The 24,471-nt window shown below is 39.2% G+C and overlaps 1 protein-coding gene across 1 annotated transcript; it reads left to right on the top strand.

The window, feature by feature from the left end:
• Positions 1-675: 675 nt before the first annotated feature.
• On the top strand, positions 676-24,251 carry LOC139711775 (aspartate aminotransferase-like; the record flags this gene model as incomplete). The annotated part of the gene is made up of 12 exons (XM_071623628.1): positions 676-892; positions 7,943-8,080; positions 8,952-9,079; positions 11,380-11,443; positions 12,040-12,079; positions 13,692-13,782; positions 14,281-14,346; positions 15,056-15,169; positions 15,611-15,693; positions 17,567-17,720; positions 19,318-19,491; positions 24,114-24,251. Coding segments are annotated over 12 exons (1,314 nt in total), but the record flags the coding sequence as incomplete, so codon positions are not given.
• Between the last annotated feature and the right edge of the window lie 220 nt (positions 24,252-24,471).

Genomic DNA, 24,471 nt, shown 5'->3' with positions numbered 1-24,471 from the left:
CAGTGTATAAGAAAGTTATACACCAATTAGTGCCAACACTGTGTTTTACACCACTGATTGTAAAAATGGCCATGTATGATCGAAAAATATATAACATTTTACCATGTCCTCTGGTGCATTTTTTTATTGAACCCAAATCAGGCACTACTTCCTGATGATATTTATGAAATGATTTAAAAACTTCAATCATATCACCTCTCACCCTGCGGTATGCTAGAGTTGAAAGTCCGAGGTGCCTCAATCTCTGTTCATAAGATAAAGATCTTATTTCACGTACTAATTTTGTGGCCCTCCATTGGACATTTTCTAAAGCTATATGTTTTTTTTTTTTTCAAATAAGGACTCCATACCGCATGGGCGTATTCTAAATGAGGTCCAACCAAAGCTTTATATTACAATAAAAAATTGTCCTTATTTAGATAAACAAATGTGCATAACAAACCAATTTACTCAGTAGTATAGAAAAACCTTAATCAAATAAACAGGTTGCATGAAATGAATTATTTCAATTTTCTTTTTTAATATACATGGATTTATGTACATTTTTGTAGACTGTGCAAATAGGCCATACTATAGGAGGAAAACCAAAGAGGCATCAACACTATGGATGCAGTGAAATCACAACCAGGGTTGAAACCAGCCGACAGTGGGAAAACCAGCGTCACATCCCATGGTTGTCCGAGCCAGTCCGATACCAGCTTGGTGCGACCCCACCTGGCCAACTTCCGGACGGCCTCCAACCTCTTCTTCAACGAGGCCATCAACAAGATGAGGGCAGAGGGACGCCAGGTCTACCACTTTGCCTTTGGCCAGTCGCCGTTCCCCGTCATGGAAGGCGCCAAGAAGGTGCTTCGAGAACACGCTGGAGAGAATGCCTATCTTCCGGTCCAAGGTAAAGCCAGTAAATTGACAGTGCGCTCCTGTTATAACAAACACGGTTATTTAGAAATTCCTGTTACACCCAAGTAAAAATTCAGGCCTCAACATCATCTATTCTATGTATCTTTTTAGTTTATTTGTTCAGTTATAACGAAATTTCGATTTAACGAGAGAAAACTGCCAGTCCCGAGGACTTCGTTGTAATGGATTCCACTGTGCATGTTCTCTGTCCTGGCTAATTTGTAATTATGATAATAGTAACGATGATACTTGATAGTGATCATAACAGCAGTCATCGCCATCATTGTATTACTACCTATGCCATTTATTTTGTTGGGTTTATATTTTCACAAATTACGCGAGTTCGATGCTATACCATTCCCAAATTTAAGAACACGTGGAAATATGAACTCTGATCGCAATATGAATGTGACATGCATGTGCCTATTTCTCTGTTCATTAGTGCACTCTGTAGTCACAAATTTAACCACCTACGAAATTGTTTGGAAGTCCTGATAAACACACACAAAAATACTAAGTATAATACTTACTATACGTACTCACTAGATACTAGATGTTACAAAGAGCATTTCCCACGTTTTGATCCTTAATAGTTCAAAAACTATTATATCAGATAAAACTGACATTGATATGAGCGATAGCTGAATAGTGTACAATTTTGTTGGAGGTAATTCAAGAATGAAAGCATAAATCAGTTTCATTAATTTATTCAAGATTTATTTTTAAGTTAGGTTTCAGATTTTGCTCGTTTTTCGACCCTCTGTACAAGGCTTTAATTTTGCACAGGGGTCAATTGGTGTGTATGGGAGTGTGTGGTTATCACCCAGACAATGGTCCTGAACAATGGCCAGGGTTTGAATGCTCTATTACATTTTCATGAGAAATTCCACCAGCACAGCTAGTCTTTATTCATCCTAAAATGTAGTGTATGCAAGCACATGAAAACATGTGCTTCCTTTTTTCATGTGCATGCATTTTAACCTTTACCATGAATTCAGACTAGCAGTGCCCAGGGCAATCCATCATGAATTATCAATAAAGCATTCATGTGCCTTGGAGCAAGAGACCAGAAGCCTAGTCAGCAGAGCTCTGAAAAGGTGGTATTCGTGGTATTCATGTCTATTGTTCAAGGTCATTGTAAGCACACACTCACATACACATCATTGGTTCTTGTGAAAAGTCCAATTTTTGTACAGCAGATTCAAATTTGACCAAAATCTAGAACTTAACTTTAAAGGGACTGTAGTTCTGGTTGAGGTGGGGATTCATGATTTGAACATTCCTAAGTGAGATAATGAAAAGCCTCTTGTGAAATATGAAAGAGCATGTAATTTTAAGAAGGATTCAACGTTTATTTGATGAAAATTGGTTTTCAATTGGCTGAGATGTCCAAAAAAGAGCTAATAATAAAAGGCGACATGCCACACCTTTATTAGGATATCTTTGTTTCACCTTGTTTTTTGGACATCTCAGCCATTTCAAAATCGATTTTCATCGAATAAACTTTTGATATCCCTTAGAACTGCATTCTCTTTGACATCTCATAGAGTGGTTTCTGAATATCTCGCAAAACATTAAAAGTTAAATCCTCACCTCGACCAGAACTGTACACACCCTTTAAAATTAATCGTGGATTTAACGAAACTGATTCAAGCTCTCATATTCAAATAACCTCCAACAAAATTGTACACTATTCAGCTACTACTCATATCAATAACAGTGTTATCTGATATATACTGTATAGTTTTCAAATTATTAAGGATCAAAAGTGGGAAATTATTTTTGTAACACCTAGTATATGCCATATATACAGATCACTTAGTTATTTTGTCGTCATCATCATCATCATCCCTTTGTTTGCTGATGACAGACAGCCTCTTTGGTTGGACAAGAGTGCTCTTTGCCTGACCCTGCCATTATTTCTGCCCTAGATATTCCAGAAACCCATAGGTTGTACTCATTGGCCAAGAGCCCTCTGCTACTTTTATGATATTACTCAATACTATGGATGCCATTCTGAATGCCATATGGAAGAGTAATATGCCTGAAATGTGTGGAAGTTAGCTATGATTGAACACCATATGGAAATCTCTCCTAAAAAGGAGGCGATGTGTTTGGCTTACAAAGAGGATATTTGTAACAGGTGTTTGCATTCCCATTGGGCACACCCGTGGATGCATTCTCTTTTGTATCAAGGCATCTGCTCAAAGCATTAAACTTGATAAAGAAGGCATCTGCTCAAAGCATTAAACTTGATAAAGAATATAAATGTCAACCATACCATCATTTTTTTTTTAAGAGAAAGAAACTGCTTGTTTGAGCATTTCATATTTAATGAACAAGACCATGATTCAGTGCTACTGATAATGATATCATTAGAGTAGCACTGAATCATGGTCTTTTTTTGGGGGGTGTTTTAAAGTTTTACAATATAAATGGAAATTTGCTGAAAACATTCTTTCACACCTTTGCCTGCATGGCGCTTGAAGCTTGATTGAATTTGATTAGATGTAGATTGTACACTTCTGCACATTATATATAATTTGTGCAATGCTCAAAGTATACATTTTTGTAAGATCATGCACAAGCAATCCATTTCCATGTGTTTTACAGCAATGTGTTACAAATATTGTGATACACTAGATATCCATTTAAGAAAGGTAATACATACATGTACTTGCACCCTTTAAACAACAGGTACACAATCATATTTGATGAATCTTATGTACAAAATAATGTGCTGGTGACTTGATTACAGGCCGTTATTTTGACCAAGGTTGTTCAGCAGAGAGGATTATACATTTTTTTAGACACACAATGACAGGAGGTTGAGGTCAAAGGTCACTCGGATAAGCGATTCATTGGGAAGAATTCTATCTGTGAACATTATGACTGGTGGTGTGTTGTATCTTTGCCTTCTTGTACCTTTCATCACAAAAGGAAACAGAGCCTGATGAAAATTGCAACCTTGAAATAGGTGAATCCTTATGTGGAGAATTACTTCAAATCAATAGCAAGCTAGGTTCATTCAGTGCCTCGCCACAGTTCAACACCCTTATGTGAGCACACTGGTGCTTCAGTTGAAGGGCTTTTCAAACTGGAGTCTTCCATTGAATTGCCATTGAATGATTGTGAGTTATCATGAGGGTGAGGTGAGGAGGTGAGAAGTTTTGCTCACAGTTTCTTCACTGTGATCATTGATGGTTCAACAAGAGTTTAAATATATCAGAGAGACTTCAAACTGGAGACATTCAACAGTTGCGCCCATAGAAAAATGCTCAGTATGAAAGGGGTATGAGGGGGTGTGCCTCGTGTGTACTCCTGTGTGTTTGATTTGCCCTGTTTGTATGAGGTCTGTGTGCTTTAGGGGAATGGTTGAATGGAAGGAGAGACATTAGACAAGAAAAAGTAGGGTATGCATGGACGGCGTTTGTTTAAGCCAAATTATCCATACAGCAGGGAAAAATGCAACATCATTCTATGCTGAAGGTATATGCGGTGTTCAACAACACTGTTGGTAGAACAGACTCTGTCCATGGAGCTGTGTTCAACCATGGACCTACAACACATGGACATTCATCGCCCGTTAATTAATTCGTGCACCTGTTTCTGTCAAAAGCGTCACAAACACATTTTGAACATGCTTTCCTGCTTTGATCCAGTGTTGTCCACCGACAGCCAGCCTGGATAAAAACAAGACGGCGCTTTGAGAAATCTAAAAACTACATGCACAGAAGCTAATAACTCTCTTAAATCAAGAAAAATGCATGTGCAGTTGTAGTGTATATTGCGAAATCATCGCTAAAGCAATTTTATTTGCGAAATGCAAGTACTTTACAAGAAAAAGCAACTAATTAAGCAGATTGATTTGTAATCTATTTTTTCCCCATTTGTCGCACATTGTTTCAGAGTAAACATGGGCAGTGCTGTAGACGACATGCTTGTCTTGCCATTCAGGGATGTTACATGCATGGCCGCAAGTGGCCGCTTCAGTAATTACCAATTTTGTGACGCAAAATTTGTCCTTGTTTCAGGTTTGCTGCTCCCCATCATTGGTGTTTATTCAAAGGCAGTTGAGTCTGAAAAGGCACCTCAGCCAAATATGACTGAAATGAGGGAAACCGGGTTCTTTTGTCAGTGATGATGCACGATTACACAATCGTCATTGTCCAAACGTCTGAATGTACTCATTAAGATGCACATAATCAGGTGGCGGTGGTGAACATTGGATCAAAGAAAGACCTCCGTTCATGGTCCATATGTGTAGTAGGTCCATGGTTCAACTGAATCAGTGCAATTATACAGTGATTTTTTTCTCCCCAAGTATTGTGTACTGTAAAAGTGGAAATTTTCGCGTATTTCGCGCAACCAGACATTAGCGCGAAAATAAAAGCACGCAAATATTTTTGCTTGCTGTATGTTCCTGTGCGTGATGTCTTGATTCCGCGGAATTAAAAACATGCAAAACTCTTCTTACCCGGCGTAGCGTGAAAAATTAGTCGCGCGAAAATATCCACTTCTACAGTATTTGATTACATTCAATACATGGTATGTTACATAAATCATAAACATTAACTTGAATATGGAATCTAATCAAAACAGGCATATGAAAATTTCAATATAATCATCATTTGAACATAAACTTAGATTCCTCTTGATAAAAAAACAAACAAACTATATCTAAAGAATGAAATCAGTAGTCAAACTATTCATCCACCATCCACCCCACCCCATTCATACATTACACAGACTAAACTACCCAATTCCAAATACACCCCCACTCACACAGCCACACACACACACACACACACACACACACACCTACACACACACTACCACCACCATTTCCACCAAACATAATATACCCATGTTTGTGATAAGCAATCACACACACACACACACACACACACACACACACATTTGCTTGTGTCAGAAGACCATTTTTGTCGAGCCCACCGGAGGTGAGGGGAGACTAAGGGATCGCCTGTGGCGTCTGTCCGTCTGTCGTCCGTCCGTCCATCGTCTGTCTGTAACGCTATAAAAACTTGAATAACTCTGTACTCTGGGCTTCAATTTGAATCAAACTTGGAGGGAAGAGTGGTCATACAAAGTTTTACCTTTCACGAAGTATGAAGGTCACCTCAAGGTTAAAGGTCACAGGGTCAATGAACTTTTAGGGTCCAATGTTAAGTTTTTAGGGCATGTTTCGATTATGGGCCATAACTTTTGATCCATAAGTGTATTTGTGACCAAACTTGGATGGTAGATGTACTGTACCTTGGGGAGTTGATGGTCACTACGAGGTCAAAGGTCACAGGCAGGGGTCAATGAACTTTTAGGGCCCAATGTTAAGTTTTTAGGGCGCGTTTCGATTATGGGTCATAACTTTTGATCCATAACTTTTGATCCATGAGTCCATTTGTGACTAAACTTGGGTGGTAGATGTCCCTTGGGGAGTTGATGGTCACCACAAGGTCAAAGGTCACAGGCAGGGGTCAATGAACTTTTAGGGCCCAATGTTAATGTTTTTAGGGCGCGTTTCGATTATGGGTCATAACTTTTGATCCATAAGTCCGTTTGTGACTAAACTTGGGTGGTAGATGTCCCTTGGGGAGTTGATGGTCACCACAAGGTCAAAGGTCACAGGCAGGGGTCAATGAACTTTTAGGGCCCAATGTTAAGTTTTTAGGGCGCATTTGGATTATGGACCATAACTTTTAATCCGTAAGTCTATTTGTGACCAAACTTGGATGGTAGATGTACCTTGGGGAGTTGATGGTCACCACAAGGTCAAAGGTCACAGACAGGGGTCAATGAACTTTTAGGGCCCAATGTTCTGTGCATTTAATTATGACTCCTAACTTTTGATCCATAGGTCCATTTGTGAACAAAATAAAAAAAAAGGTGTTGTACGTTTGTGGGCGAGACACATTACGGCACTTGCCTTGTTCTTTATCTCTTTCCTCTGCCCCAAGAAGGTTCTTGTCTTCAGATTGTCTGCCCGGCTATCCAAACATCTTAGATCTCACTAATATGATCATTTGAAGAAAAAAAATATATAAAAACTTTCTCAAGGTATTTTTATTATGTCTATAGCCAAGGCATGCTACATGTGGCATAGGCCTACATGGGCTAGGCAGATTTTCTGCAAAATCCTGAGAGGTGAAAGGTCAAAGTCTCCACACTTAAAGTGCAGAACATTTTGTGTCCCCTCCCCACCACCCCCCCCCCCCCATTTTAGTTAGTATTACTCTGTTTTGCTTTGAATGAAAAGAGTATATGTGACCGTGCACCTCAAAACGAACATAAAGTCGCACACACTGATTTTGCGTGAGGACTGAAAATAAGTGAAATGGGTCAACCTAGCCGAACTTGACTTTTTCATATTTTCTGAAAGAGCAGGTCTTCTTTTCCATAATGCTAAAATTTGGTATCATAAAACGGGCAGGAAAGTGTGTTTTTTTTAGCACTTTATCTCGAACATTTTTGGTAGAATAGTGTGATTAGGTGTGTCTTTAGAATCCCTTTTTCATTTCTGAAGAAAAACCTTGTCCACACTCTTCACTTTCCACTCTAATAACTTTTGAAAGGATAGTGCTACTGCTTTGAAAGTTGGCATTGATTATGGACAGAATGTGTTAATGAGGCATGCTTAATTTCAGTTTAATCTGACAATCCCTTCATTGTTGTTACTCTGGTGGTTTACTTCCTGTTTTTTGTCCCATTCATCCCACAGCCAGCATGGTTTTGGTAAAGATTAAGCGCTTGAATAGACACTGTACTTCAGAGCCTCTTTTCTCAGTTCACGCTTTTCCTGAGTTTGTGCTTTCTTTCCAATATTTAGATAGGTTAGGAGAGTCCATTTGATATGAGTTATACATCATTTTAAAGCTTAAAGTCTGCTCTTTCAGAATATGGTCTTAACTAAAAAATCATGTCTGGCGACTTTTTGTTTGTTTCGAGGTGCAGGGTCACATATATGCTGTGGTTTTTTTTTCCTATCCTGTTTTTTTTTTTTTTTATCCTGTTTTTTTTTTTTCAGGTCTTGCAGAGCTGCGAGCCAACATCTGCAGCTTCCATGCCAGACTAGATGGGCTGACTCATCTGGACCAGGACCTGGTGGTAGTAGGACCTGGATCTAAGCAACTCATCTACCTCCTGATGAATGTCTTCAATGGAGGTAGCTGTCCAGAATAATTCACTCCTTACCGCCCATTACTCATTATTATCATTATTATTATTATTATTATTATTATTATTATTATTATTATTATCATCATCATCATCATTTCTCCTGTCATCCATCATCAACACAGGAGGTCCTGCCTTTTAGATCTCCTTTTCAAATTTGTGCTAATCTTTTATCTCTTTTCATGTAGGCATTTTTAATGAGAAATTTTTGAATTTTGTGAAATAAAAACTGCAAAAACTCATGGTTGACTACTCATCCTGACATAGATTCCATATATCCTTACCTCTGTGACAGTAGATTAGGTAATGTAGGGAAAGATGTACATGAGATAGATTTTGAGCTGCAAATGGCAGTGTAGAATTATCTTTGTCTGGTTGTCTTGACAACTGCGACACCTCTGAAAAGTCAAAGGTCACTGTACTTTTGGCCAAAAAATATTGTGTCCAGCCATGACTTGAGCTAGGAATATGCAGTACTGATGCTGTTGGATTACTTGGTTGAAACCAATGTTGACAGCCTGCTTTTGTATGTGAATGCTGTATTACATCTTAATGGTTAGTCATCATTTGTAGGAGCTTTTTAAATTTAAGTTAGACTGATTATGTAGTCATCAGAAAGATGATAAAAGTTTCTAAGGAATTGTGAAGTGATAGAATCAGGATTCATTTGTCTTGCAACTGTTATAGGACTTTAGTGTTTACAGCTGACATACACGTAGCAATTGCACTTACAGCTAACATTATACATGTAGTGATTGCACTAACGGCTGACATTATACATGTAGTGATTGCACTAAGTGATGGCGAGTTCATAGCTGTAGTTTGTTTGTTTCTTTCTTTCTTTGTTTCTTGTCCCACAGATATTCTTCTGCTGTCTCCCACCTGGACCACCTACAGGCCCCAGGCTGTGTTCTGCAATCAGCGTGTTTTCATCATCCACACCAGTCTGGAACACGAGTGGAAGCTCACCCCAGATCTCCTTGAACAGGTACCCCGAAATGTGCCCCTTTTGGCTGTGAATGAAAATTGATTCAATCGTGATTCAATCGGGCCACCCATGAATGCCCACATTACCAGGTCTTTAAAGCCATCACTTGTACATGTGAATGCTAATCATTCTTTCACACAAGTGTATGCTGAGTGCTTACTGTATGTCAAGCCATATGTCTATTTATGTTTCTTTTACAACAACAACAACAACAAAAAGCTGTGGGTGGTTGCCATTGAATTTAAATACATCTCAGCGTGATAGTGAGTGAAACATTTTGGTGGGTGACCGGAACGAACAAACTTTGCTTCTGATGAGTGACTGATAAGAAGAAATCTCTGTGGAATAGAGGTATTAGGTTAGACAGATTCTTGTAAAAGTGGATATTTTGGCCAGGTAAGATGGATTTTGCTTGCTTTTAATTCCGCAGAATCAGGACATTAGAGGACACTTCCGGATGATTTTCAGATTTTTACATTTTAACAACTGTAAATTAGTTATACTGAAAACTGAGTTTCAGAATCTATGATAATTGGGATGAAGAATGAGAATATTTTCGAAATTTATAACAAATTGCAATGAACAAGGATGATGATATGGCAGGATCACCATTAGAATGCATGAGTTGGGGCACAAGGAGGCAGAACAAAAGAAGAAGGCATGCATAGATTATATACAGGTGAACTCGCAAGCAAGCGGTATTGTAATGGAATGACACTACTACATTTTTGAAATATGTGAGCCTGCTATGTCATGATCCTTATTCAGTGTAATTTGTTTAAGGTTTTTCAAAGTATTGTTTCTCTGCTCAAGAACCACAACAAATTCCACAAATCCATGCGTGGAGCTGTTGATTTATGTACTACATGATGTGAAATTATGAAAATCGTGTGGAATGTCCCTTTAATTACTGGATATGGCATGCAGAAATATTTATGTGCCTTTTTTTTCGCAGAAGCATCTGGTTGCGCAAAATGCATGAAAATTTCTACACCGCAAAAATTTCCACTTGTACAGTATTCTCTACGGGTGAAACCCACTCGGGAATAAGCATACCTCATTCCAGTCATCCATGTAAATACCAAGAAGAGATGGGGTTCCAATTGACTGTAATTATTCAAAGGGCTGCCAATTTTCTTTTGATGCACAAAAGAATTCCACAGGTGCATTTGTGCCTAAAGAATTCCACAGGTGCATTTGTGCCTGTGATGTTTGGGGTTTGATGCCAGCAGCTTTCTGAGCAATCTGAAGATTCATTTTACATGCTAACATAATGCCGGCTATATTTTGCTTGTACGAAACTTCACTTGATGATAAAGCATATGAAACAAAAGTAAATCCCATCCAGAAATTATGCAAAAGTGTAAATCTGAGCTGTATGTCGTGAAAGTATTTGAAACTGTTCCCTCATTGGAAAGCTGATCTTATCATCTTACTGATCACTTCTGACAAATGGAACTAATATGGTAAAATCTTCAAGTATATTTCTCTATTAATTCATATGTTATTTTAGTGAAAAGTCAAGTAATTTTTATATAATATTGACTGGCCTCGAGGGAGATACCAGAAAATATTCTTTAGTGCGGGCAATATTCATCTGGTATCTCCCTCGAGGCCAGTCAATATCATAATTAATGCCTATCCCCTAGGTAGATTAGGAAAATATGTGAATACAGCTATACACTATTATATAGATCAAGCCACATTTGACTACCTGTAGATCATCACCAACATGTCGAATAATTGAAAAATTGTTCATCAATGTACATCATTCAACTCCAACTTCAAAGATACAAAGTAGTTGTAACAGGCGAACTTCAAACATGTGAACACTTTTACACTTTATTTTTGCTTCTGTTTCAATTTGGAGAGTTGCAATAACTGATGGTCACTTTGCAGTTATTGAGCACAAATGGAATAGTCATTGTTTGACGCGTAGTGCTGCTGGTATAGGTAATAATCATTTTTATTTCATCAGTTATTTGCACAATTTTTATTCACACATCCCTTTGTACCTGTATGTACCGCTCATGTTTTCTAAGAAGGGATGATGAAAAGTAACTACCTTCATAAAGACATATCTTCCATTGAGAGTGATGAGTCATGCTGCAATGCCACATGAATCAATCGTCTTCCTATCTGTGAGGCAGCTCCAGTTTAGCACATACTTCAAATATTTCTGAGTGGGGCATTAAACATGGGATCAAAGGAAATAGACTGTTGTTGCTCCTTCTCTTAAACCTCTGTGGTTATACTCATCTCTCTCCTGTTATGTTTATTCACCCTTCTATCCGTCACAGACTATCCTGCAGAACGATGTGAAGCCAAATCGATTGCTCGTTCTCTGCAACCCTGACAACCCAAGTAAGTTATATGCCCCTCCGATGAATACACAGCAACAATATGAACCACAAATCATTCCGTTACCCCATTGTAACAGTTGTTACAAATGTGAGCCTATGGGGGGAAATGGAACAGCAATATTTTTGCCATCAATCCACCTTTCTCTTTTTGTATACCTTCATCCTACAGGGTGCCAGACATATCTTATTTCTTGGTTTTCCCTCTCTTCCTCTGTCTCATATATCACTTGCACAATTATTTCAGAAAAGATTATTTAGCAGATTTTCATGTTACCAGGCCCTTATTTGCTGTGTTGACACACTGATTACAGAGGACAGGTCCCACAGAATAACACTTCAATACCTTAACCCGTTGAAGACGAGTCCCGAGTACACTCAGGCAGGTGTCTATGGGAAATGCATGTTGTAGCAGTATCAGTCCGTCCTCAACGGTTTAAGTACAGTTTTTATTTCCTTCCTTAAGATTACCCAAATTTGTCATGACAGTTAAAGAAGTTGTATAAAGTTTTCAAGAGGTAGCTAGTGGTATTATGTTTAATATACAGACTGACACCATTCCATCACTGATTTCTGGATTGTGTGTCTTTCATGTTTCAGCTGGAACTGCATACAACGAAGATGAACTCATCGCTCTCAGGTATAGTAACTTCCATGCATTTTAGTCATCAATCCTCGTCATGAATTTTAGTTCATCATCTTCTCTGACTTTTCTATGCAGCTGTGTCTGGATGCATGCTGATACCAGGGGCGGATCCAGGAATTCCGTAAAGGGAGTTGGGGGGGGGGGGGGGGGGCGTGGCTAATGTTTCTGGTGCCACTTCCGGGTTTCATTTCAATTTTTTCTTTTTATTTCTTTTGTTTTGAACGAAAAATAAAGGGGGGGGGCGTGCGCAGGTTGCGCGTGGGGGGGGGGGGGGGACGTGACTAATATTTCTGGTGCCACTTCCTGGTTTCATTTCAATTTTTTCCTTTTTATTTCTTTTGTTTTTAACGAAAAATAAAGGGGGGGGGCGTGTGCCGGTTGCGCCCCCCTCTGGATCCGCCACTGGATACAGTACAATTTTTGACTAGATGTCAAAGAGCATGCAGTTCTAAGGGGTATCAAAAGTTTATTCGATGAAAATCGGTTTTGAAATGGCTGAGATATCCAAAAACAAAGTGAAACAAAGAGATACTAATAAAGTTGGGGCATGTCGCCTTTTATTATTAGCACTTTTTTGGATATCTCAGCCATTTGAAAACCAATTTTCAACAAATAAACTTTGAATCCTTCTTAGAATTACATGCTCTTGCATATTTCAAAAGAGGCTTTTCATTATCTCACTTAGGAATGTTCAAAACATGAATCCCTACCTCAACCAGTACTGTACAGTCCCTTTAACACTAGAAGGGTTGGTGAAGGGAGGGCGTTTTCATAATACCTTGCTGATTCTTGCCAATGTGTGCAACTACTGAACCTTTTCATAACTGTATCTTTCATGACTTGTTTGCCTGATGCACATTTTTATACATTGTACTATCTGTATGAATGTCAGACATTGGACAGGGTCATAGGATTATAATAACTTATCACTTACCATCAAGATGTGCATGAAAGAAATTTGCCTGCATGGATCTGTTTTCCCCAGAGGCAATGCAATGCATATTTTCTAAATCAATTCCTTATCCAATAGTTATTATGCTGTAATTGGGTAATTTTGCCATAGTGCTAGTTTCAGTTTATTTAAAAAAAAAGAAGATATATAACATATGTTGTGCCAAAAAAAAAAAGACATAAACATAGGAAATAACTGAAATTGTACAAAATAACAAATGTTGCAAAATGTGTAGATATGTTGTTTTACATTTATGAGGTAATGGATAAGTGAATGAAAACATCAAGTAGAGATGCAGAGTGTTCTTTAACCCTTTTGAACAACAGGTGCATTGCCAAATTCAGTATCAAACCCCTATTTTTCAGCAAGCAACTTAATTTAGCATAATATTCTAATGTGTCATGACAGTTCATCTCATCAAAATGCATGACATTTTGGGTTATTCCTGATGATGTCAGTTGAAAGGCAGAAGGTCACAACTCCAAAGTCTTTGTAAAGTACTATGACCCTTCCTATTTTCATTGGATGAAAGACAAGTAACAGAATATTTTAGCAATTAAGTGGAATGCTAATTTTCTTTCCTTTTTTTCTGTTATACTTCTTGGTCTCCAAAACTACACTTGGCTGCACCCTTTTCTCTTTGTTTGCTCGCAGTGCGATGTTCCGCAAGCATAACGTCACTGTCATCAGCGACGAGATCTACGGTCGACTCAGCTTCGACGGAAGACATCACAGCCTCATCAAGGTAAAATGATGTTGTAGATGTGACAACTGCTACAAACTCTGCAAGAACTAATGGTCTGATTTAGAATACAATTTTTACCCTGGATATATTTCTGATCCCAATAATGTGGCCTTGAGCAACTTAGTTTTGCGTGCAGTTACAATGATTGGAGTAGTGTTGAGTGTCTTTGTCTTTTTGTGTTATTCAAAAAGAAAACTTTGCCTCCACCGACACCAGCTGCTTTCTGAAAGGGCACTAATTGTGATGTGTTCAACCTTGAACCGTGACTTTCATTCATGCAAGGTTGATTGTACATATTTGTGTGTGTAGGTGGGTTTTCTGTCTTCATTTGTGTGAATTAATCTGAAAATCGAAGGTGTTTGGCTTTCTAACTTGATCTTACTTCTTTTACAAGGTGTCACAGATACAAATTCTGTACAAAAAAAGAAGAAAAAAAAAGAGATAAGAGTTAATTGTTTCATGTTGTGAAGACTTTTGCATACCTGTTCAAACTGACAGTACTACCCGGAGGGATCTATTCTTACCAGTGGCATCTCAAAGTGGGCAAGTGCTGGTGGATGGCGGGTAAGTGAATCTCTGGTGATTGGTTCAACTGTAGTTTACCCCCTTTAGTAGCCCCATGTGTAATTTCTGAGAAGCGACATGAAACCAATGGGCCTATTGTTTACAACATGGAACACAGCGGGATCAAGAGAAATCCTTTGGGTGTTTCTGTGGGACCTATAGATATTCTATTTCTATGGGACTAACAGAAATCCTGTAGGTGTTTCTATTGAACCAATAAAAATGCTATGCAGGACTGTAGAAATATAATAGTCTGTAATGAAGTGACAAGGAATGTACCTCTAAAAAAAAAATAAGGTTAGAATGAATGCATTGAGATACAAGCAGCTCACTTTGTACATTCTTTGTCAATTGTTTGTCATTTGTTTGTCATTCTTTGTCATTAGAAAAAGAATGAAAAGAGTTTGAATTGAATTCAATTGATATGTGTGAAAAAAAAAAAAATCAGATGATTTTCAGCTGGTCCAAATCAATGAGTACTTGTACTGTATTTAATTGACAGGGGTTCATCTAAGCTGTGGCATTCTATTAGCACCTGTAAATGTGTTAATGGTGATGTCACAATCACATTATTTTGAGTGGAATTTCTCTCTTGCTTTGTATGAAAGTGACCAGGATCAGGAGAGCTCTGTACACTCATCCGAGATTTGTTATGTAACTTGATCCCCCTCCCCCCATGTTTTTGTTACTCCTGTCCCTCCCCCCTAAGCTTGGCTACAGCATCTACCCTCGTCGTCTGGAGGCCCTATTCAAAGCTGTGTGCAGCGGAGCCAGCAACACTTACTCCTGTGCCCCTGGACCTGTCCAGCATGCATCCATCAGTGTGAGGAAAAAGACGTCTCTTTGTCCCTAGGAGTGATATAGATGACATAATATAGAAATGTGGTTTCCACTTGATTTGCTTGTGTTTGTATGGTCTCCCATGGTTTTTAAGTAGTTTCATGTGACATCAATTCCTGAACTGGCTAAGTCTGTCATTATGATGATATTTTAATCGGTATAGGATATTGCATTCTTCTTTTTTCTTAAGAAAACCAAAATCAATGGTACATTGTACTTCTTGCCACTTTGTAGGCACATTTTATGAAAGAAATTTGTTCCAGTTTTTTTTTGCAGTTCATTCAGTTCATTACACCGACTGATTTAATCATTGTGTGTATGTGGAATATCTCTTGTCTAGGATGAATTCAATTTGTTATATATTTCTTGAATAGAGTAAGTGCTTTGTTATTATTAAATGTATTCTTTTCTTCCTCATCCACAGCTCTTCAAGTTTGAAGATGAGGAGGAGCAGTATGTGCACATCGCGAGGAAAATCCTTCACGCCGTGGCGTCCTACTGTTACAGGTGAGTTGAGAATCCCAGCAAGCCTTGCGAGAGTTTCCCAGCATTTCCTGTAGGGCTGATACTCAAGTCTTTTCATCTTTGCATTGCCTCTAGAGTAATGATAGATTCCCTGGATTTCATTCCCATATTGTTTGACATGTACATACATCTCTGTAATTGAAGTTACCTCTGCCAAGAAGGTTATGTTTTGGCCAGCATTTCTTTGTCTGTTTGTCTTTTAGTAATAGTACTTTGAAAAGTTCAGTTCAGTTCATTTTATTTCTGCAACTTTTTCATCATGGAGAAATCAAACGAAAATGCAATAATCTTAAAGAGCAAGATACATACTGTAAATACATAAAACATGAACAAAATATACAGTGATGAATCCAAAGACTTACCTGAAAATATATGTAGATATCTAGATATGTAGATATGATGATGGTTGTTTTTTTTCTGAGTAAATAATGTAAAAGGACAAATCACTGATTTATTATAACATTGTCTAAAATAGCTGTATTATCTTTTGTAATAAAATGAAAATAAAACTTGTCTAGGGTGCTGTCACAAAGAGCAAAGTTTCTTGATAAGATGACTTGACAGAAAAAAGTATATATATATTTTGGTGAAATATTCAGGATACAATTGTTGTGGTATAAAGAAAAGGTAATTACTTTTTGGTGTTGATAAGGATCATGATCTGATTCCAGGATTTCTTAAAATGATTCGTGCACAGTTCTTTGGCATTAGTGACCTATGACCTTGTTGAAGGTTTGCGCTCTCGCAGCAAAACACACTTTATTACTAACAGAAAGCAATATTACATAGAGAAGTGTTTTGAAGCATCATTTTATGTGTGTGAGATTTTAGTGAAAGTGAAACATTCTCCATGTGTGATTGTGGGGGAGTAAGTGTAGTTATCTCTTTCATTGATTAATTATGTTCTAAGATTAAAATCTGAACTGTGTAAATAAATGCTTGAGTCCTTTTCTCACATCACAAATAGCAACAAACTTTACATATCCATGTATCTCTAGATCTTTGTAACACTGCTTTATTCAATAGTTTGTCATGTATGTTAAGTTGCTTAAGTACATTCTAGGACCATGACACTATCTACGGAACTAATTTGTTAACATATCTCTCAGAATTGAGAATGAAAAGCTGAGTTATCCATTCGTTGTTTGTGTGTGTTTCCTGATTGATTGATTGTTTTTCCTTTCCTTCCTTCCCTCCTTTCCTTCCTTCCCTCCTTCCTTCCTTCCCTCCCTCCTTTCCTTCCTTCCCTTCCTTCCTTCCTTCCTTCCTTCCCTCCTTCCTTCCCTCCTTCCCTTCCTTCCTTCCTTCCCTCCCTCATTTCCTTCCTTCCTTCCCTCCTTCTTTCCTTCCTTCCTTCCTTCCTTCCCTCCCTCATTTCCTTCCTTCCTTCCCTCCCTCATTTCCTTCCTTCCTTCCCTCCTTCTTTCCTTCCTTCCTTCCCTCCTTCTTTCCTTCTTTCCTTCCTTCCTTCTTTCCTTCCTTCCTTCCTTCCTTCCTTCTTTCCCTCCTTTCTTCCTTCCCTTCCTTCCTTCCCTCCTTCCTTCCCTCCTTCCTTCCTTCCCTTCCTTCCTTCCCTCCTTCCTTCCCTCCTTCCTTCCTTCCCTCCTTCCTTCCCTCCTTCCGTCCTTCCCTCCTTCCTTCCATCCTTCCCTCCTTCCCTCCTTCCTTCCTTCCTTCCCTCCTTCCTTCCTTCCTTCCCTCCTTCCCTCCTTCCCTCCTTCCCTCCTTCCTTCCTTCCTTCCTTCCCTCCTTTCTTTCTTTCTTTCTTTCTTCCTTCCTTCATTCCTTCCATCCTTCTTTCCTTCCTTCCCTCCACCCCTCCTTCCTCCCTTCCTTCCTTTCTTTCTTTCCACAGAGAGTTGACAGCTGTAGGTGTGAAGGCAGTGAAACCGACAGGTGGGTTCTACATCTTCCCAGACTTTGAGATCCTCCGTCCAGCCCTGACCAAGCGGGGGATCACCACTGGAGATGCCATGTGCAAGGCCATTCTAGCTGAGAGATCTGTCGCTGTAAGTAATCCCAAATGTGATAGGGCAATGTGCAGTTCTATACCACATTCAAATTGATTTTTACAGATGGAGTGAAATCTGGTCAAAAATTTGAAACAGTTTCATCGAGATCAAAGAAGGTTATACATGTATCATTTTTCATGCTTCCATGCCATGTATTTTGTTTTAAAATCATATTAATAACACAGAAACATACAGGTTATGCTCAGTCTAGGGGAAGGTACATTCCAATGTCTTCCAATCACATCAGTACTTTAGCAGTGATTGACTGATGATGTCATGAGCAGAATCTTGGTTTGAATGAGGGTTTTTTGTTGTTGGAGTATTCAAATAATCTGAGGAAAAGTTGTAGAGAAGCTACTTTAATGTCATGAGCAGAATCTTTGTTTGAATGAGGTTTTTTTGTTGTTGTTGGAGTATTCAAGTAATCTGAAGAAAAGTTGTAGAGAAGCTACTTTAATGTCATGTATTTAGATATTCATGTGGCCAGATGCATGGTGTTAAGGGTTTCATAGATTACAACAAGTCAACATGCATTTGCATTGCAGAGATCCTTTAAAGAAGCCTATTGTGCTATTTCATTTGGAAGCAAGAACAGAAATTGGTGGAACAAGTATGGTGTGTTTGTAGACCTTCCCATTTTTGACAAAATATACTCTCTTTGTTGACACATGAATGGCAGTGAAGTTGTATGGAACCTCAACTGAAGGTGTTGAGGTTTTGTGAATTGTGCTCTGTGCTTTAAATTCAAAATTGTAGAGCTCAAGTCCTGCCACTCACTCATATCCACGATTATCATCTCAAAAAATCTGATGAATAGGTATGCAAGTATGCATGCTCTCAGATTTACAATGTAGCTTTAAAAGGCATTGTTTACCATTTACAGATGCAGCAAAAACCTAGCTTTAGTGCTTCAAAATAGTTCTGAAATGTGAGTTAGGAATAGAAACAACCAATGTAAAACTGTTAATCAGTATAATCAATGTTAAGTATTGTTTGGAATATACCAAATGTGAACAATAGTTCTCATAAAATTGTTTCTAGAATAAACAGTCTATACAGTTATGGTTTAGTGAAAAAAATAGTGATATCTCCTTATATTTGAGGCTTTATTGCAAAATTTTTATATGACATGATGTTTTGGGATACAACTGACCTACACATATATGCATCAAATGTGATAGCTCGAAAATCTCTTAAAAAACTGCTCCCAATGGTAAACTGTACCTTTAATTGCCTCCCAGAAAGTGGTTACCTACTGGTAGCTGGCATGCTTCCAAGTGGGTTGAATGACTGCACTGAAGGTGCTGGTATGATTCCATTGACTGATGTAATAGTAGTATCTTGTGGTGGAGAGCCAATATATATTTAAAAAAGAAGGAACAATCACAAAAACTGGTCGTTGTTCATTTGCAGGAACACTCTTAGTTCAAATATTTCTCAAATTTGTGTTTTATCCACTTTGAAGTCTTCTGTGACAGTTGAGCTTGGGGTGTTGTGAAGGCACACAATTATCCTAAATCTAATTCAATGACATAAGCCATGAAGTCGTATTCCCGTTCTCTCACTGTCCTCTCTTGCCATCGTCCACTTCCAGCTGATGGCCGGAGGACCGGACTTCCTGCGGCCGGGGTCAGAGTTCACCGTCCGCCTCTGCTACGTGAACTTTGACGGGACAGACGCCATGGAGGCGGTCAAGCTCCAGGGTGACGAACCAATCACGGACGAGATTCTTGGACTCTACTGCAGGCCTGTTGTAGAAGGCATTCAGGTTGGATTAGGCTTCAATCGTAGTTTGCATATATCCACTTCTGATGCAAAATAGAAAAAAAAAATGAACTAGAGAGGGGCCGTCAAAGGCGGCAGACCCACGCCTAAGTACAAAGTCGGGGTAAACATAATGTGCATTCGGTCATCTACCAGAATTCGGCCACTTAATTGCCAGTGTGCTTTATCACCAGCCAGTGAGTTCTACCAAAGATCGTACACTGAAGTGTACGATCTTCAGTTCTACAGTCACATCACACGCAAATCACATCATTACACATACGGTATTAACACTCATTCACGTACAGGAAAGTCCTTAAGTATCCTCCAAAAATCCATCGAAAATCCCAAATTCCACCGTCAAAAGTGCAGAATCGGAACTTTTCCAAGCGCGCACGAATTAAGTCCAGTTTTAAGAGTATTGTCTACGCGACGGGTCGCGGAAAAAGCGCTAAAAATCGAGAAATACGCCGTTTTCTTGCGGGATATTTTGATTATAGCAAGCCGAGAGTGTGATGATATCAAAGGTCGTATGAGTGTACGATCTTTGATGGTATCCACAAAAGCGCAAAAGAAAAACAAAATTTACGTACCCCCTAGGCAATTACCCCTATGATTAGTGTCTACGGGAATTATTCAATGCAAGGGTTGAATGCAAATGTCTACTGCACCAGTATTCGGCCACCAACGAGCGCCGCAACGTCCCCGATGCAATTTTGCACCAACAGTGTAGAGCGCGATGCATTTTCAGCGGCCTTGCACACGCATTGACATTGAGCACGCATATCGTGCAGTGTGACTGCGACCGAGCAAAATGCTCCTCCAACGAAAAAAACAATCAATGTTAATTTGAAAAATCATCAAAATACGGGCCAGTTTGTGATGACGGAGAACGAACTTTCATAAATCTAGAAGGACATAGTCCCTCAAATAGGCCTAAACGTAAATTTCGGAATTCTTACGAACATTTGAGCAGCGAAGTCGGATCCTTTTGGGAGTTTATGTTTTCGTATGGTAGCGGAAAATCGCAAAGTGAGAAACGGGAAATTTTCGGAGTGGTCACTATACCATGGGGTCAAAACTTCAAGGTCACACAGAATTTGCAAGGGTCAACCGATTATCACCAAAATCTAATCGATTCTTTCCTGCCATTATCCAAACATCCCCATAACATTTCGTGCAAATCCGTTTACCCGTTCTCTTGTTATCTTGTACACAAACAAACAAACAAACAAACAAACAAACAAAAAACAAACAAACAAACAAACATACGGAACCCTTTACATAACCCCCTGCCGATTTTCATCGGCGTGGGTAATAAACGCACGTAGGCCATAATAGATCCACCAGGGCCCTAAGCTGTTTCATAAACCTGTTCGTAAAGTAATACGAACCACTTAAATAATCCAAAGTAGTGACCTGTAGTAGCATAGGCCACTTTCACTACGAAGCTTGCGTGCCGGCAAAGCTATAAAAGCTGCGCTGCGATACGGAATGTAGCTGTAGCATGATAGTCATGAGCACGTTGCGTTTAATAAAACCATCATGCATGACTGTGCATGTGACTTGCATTTGCAGTCGGCAAAAGGCCGAAGGGATTGATTGTGAATCTTCTGATACATTAAAAGACTGATGGAAGAAAATGACTTGTATTTCACATTTCTGAAAAATCAGTGGTACCGGTGTGTGAAGCTGTTCATTGAAATTATATATTAAAAAGTTGTTCAAACTCACCAGAATCTCGCTCTCACTGTCACAGTATAGCATCGATCGCGAACGTCGACCGTGGAATCTGCAGCAAAACCACGTGCGTGATGTGGACCATGATATCATGACATGTGTGATGGTACGTGCTACAGTGTATGTACAGGCGTACATAAATATGCGCCTGGCTACAGCGCTCGCTCTCGCGTACAGAACGAAAACTAGCCACTGCACTGGGCAGCCCTGCGTGACTTATCACCAGCCTGTGAGTTCTACCAAAGATCGTACACTTTTAGTGTACGATCTTTTGTTCTAAAGTCACATCACACGCAAATCACATCATTTCACATACTAGAACACTCATTCACAACATGAAAGTCCTTTAGTCTATTCCAAAAATCCATCGAAAACCCCAAATTCCACTGTCAAAAGTGCAGAATCGGAACTTTTCCAAGCGCGCGTTTTAAGAGTAACATGTTAGAGTCTACGGGTCGCTGAAATAACGCTAAAAATCAAGAAATACGCCGTTTTCTTGCGGGTTATATAGCAAGCCGAGAGTGTGATGGTATCAAACGTCGTATGAGTGTACGATCTTTGATGGCATCCACAAAAGCGAAAAAGAAAAACAAAATTTACGTACCCCCTGGGCAATTACCCCCCTACGGCAATTATTCAATGCAAGGGTTGAATGCAAATATCTACTGCACCAGTATTCGGTCACCAACGAGCGCCGCAACGTCCGCGATGCAATTTTGCGCCAACAGGGTAGAGCGCGATGCATTTTCACCGGCCTTGAACACGCATTGACAATGAGTGCGCATATCGTGCAGTGTGACTGGGACCGAGCAAAATTATTTCATGATTGAGGAATGCTCCTCCAACAAACAAACAAAAAAAGAATCAATGTTAATTTGAAAAATCACCAAATACGGGACAGTTTGTGACGATGGAGAGCGAACCCCGAACTTTCATAAATCAAGAAGGACATAGTTCCTCAAATAAACGTAAATTCCGAAATTCTTACGAATGGTGTTGAGCAGCGAAGTTGGATCGTCTTACGAACAGAGTTGCATGCAGCGAAGTCGGATCGTTTGGGAGATACGCTTTTGTATATGGCGCGCCGATCGACCAACAACACTGTTTATCGAGCGATAAACTCTGTTTATCGAGCGATAAACTCTGTTTATCAAGATGAAGCTCTGTTTATCACACCTTTATCAACTGATAAACAGAATTTTTCTCGATAAACACCGTTTATCGGCGGTCGATAAACAGTGTTTATCACAAAAAAAACTCTGTTTATCGGTCGATCGATAAACATAGTTTTTCGTCGATAAACACTGTTTATCACTTGGTCGATAAACATAGTTTTTCTCGATAAACACTTTATCACTTGGTCGATAAACATAGTTTTTCTCGATAAACACTGTTTATCACTTGATAAACAGTGTTTTTCGTTCGATAAACACTGTTTATCGCCAATAAACAGTGTTTTTTCAGTGTTTATCGCCGATAAACAGTGTTTTTCGGCGATGAACAGTTAATCGGCATTATTGATCAAATGGCGCGCCATATTTGTATGGTAGCGGAAAATCGCAAAGAAACGGAAAATGTTCGGAGTGGTCACTATACCATGGGGTCAAAACTTCAAGGTCACACAGAATTTGCAAGGGTCAACCGATTATCACCAAAATCTAATCGATTCTTTCCTGTCATTATCCAAACATTCCCTGAACATTTCGTGCAAATCCGTTTACCCGTTCTCTTGTTATCTTGTACACAAACAAACAAACAAACAAACAAACATACAAACAAACAAACAAACCAAACAAACAAACAAACAAACAAACAAACAAACAAACATACGGAACCCTTTACATACCCCCCTGCCGATTACATCGGCGTGGGTAAAAATGATAATTATACAATAGTGCATGAGAATGTGAATTCACAGTACCAGTACTTCAGAACGTGAAAGAAGAAAGTGAATGTCAGGTAAACTGATTACAACTACAAACAGCTATTTTTGATGGGAGGGGAATCAACATATACTAGTAGCTTTTCCTGGGTACTGTATACGCCAAATATTTTGCAAGGTTTTTTATTTTCGTGAATTTCGCAAATCAGGTGCGAATCGCGAAATTAAAGACACGCGAAAATATTGACTCGGATCCCGATGTGAATGTGACGGCATGTACACTAAATTCTCCGTTCAGTACAGGACTCCATTATCGCGAATTTAACCACTCGTGAAATCGTCGGGAATTCCCGATTCGCAAAAATTTAGACTTGTGAAATATATGGCGTATACAGTAAGGCCAAACATTAGCGGTTGAAGATAGCCAGCGACTTCAATGTAAACAAACAGGTTAAAAAGATGTGAAGGACAAAAGATGATGCATGACTTAAGATGTGGTTTTGATTGTCACAACCAGGGTAATGATATGTTGTAAAGGGATTTGAGCTTTGCACGATGATGAAAAGTATCATACAAAACAACTATTGTTAATATCATCATTATTATCATCATGGAGACAAATTCAGTGATATTTCCTGCAGTAGTACTTGTGTGTTAAGGTGGACTAGGTATACGTATTTGTGCATGTTTATCCCATTGAGGATAAAGCTGATTTTGTAATAACACACATTTCCCATAGACACCTGCTCATGTACACTGTAAAGGTTGAAATTTTCTTGTGAGTTTTAATCACGCTCAGTCATGTGCGATGAGTTTGGCATGTTTTTAATTATGTGAGGTCATAGAGATGGAATATTACTACATATCACAAGCAAAAATATTTGCGTGCATTTATTTCTGTGCATCTTTCATGTCGCCCATAAAGTGCACAAAAATGTCCACTTTACAGTACTCAGGACTAGTCTCAGATAGGTTAATGGTTTCTTCTTCTCTGGTCCATGCAGGCTCTTGTGTCTTGGGTGCAGGACCAGCTTCAGCCCAGTGACTAGCTTTAGCCCAGTGACTAGCTTCAGCCCAATGACTAGCTTCAGCCGAGTGACTAGCTTCAGCCCAATGACTAGCTTCAGCCTAGTGACTAGCTTCAGCCCAGTGACTGGCTTCAGCCCAGTGACTGGCTTCAGCCCAATGACTAGCTTCAGCCCAGTGACTGGCTTCAGTCCAATGACCAGCTTCAGCCCAGTGACTGGCTTCAGTCCAATGACCAGCTTCAGCCCAGTGACTAGCTTCAGCCCAGTGACTGGCTTCAGCCCAGTGACTAGCTTCAGCCCAATGACTAGCTTCAGCCCAATGACTAGCTTCAGC

The sequence above is a fragment of the Diadema antillarum genome, unplaced genomic scaffold (genome assembly GCF_040938485.1).
Source record: "Diadema antillarum isolate AM-2024a unplaced genomic scaffold, OU_Dant_1.0 seq00001702_RagTag, whole genome shotgun sequence".
In the NCBI taxonomy this organism is placed as follows: Eukaryota; Metazoa; Echinodermata; class Echinoidea; order Diadematoida; family Diadematidae; genus Diadema; species Diadema antillarum.
The sequence above is the reverse complement of the archived record's forward strand: the minus strand, read 5'-3'. Positions and strand labels throughout refer to the sequence as shown.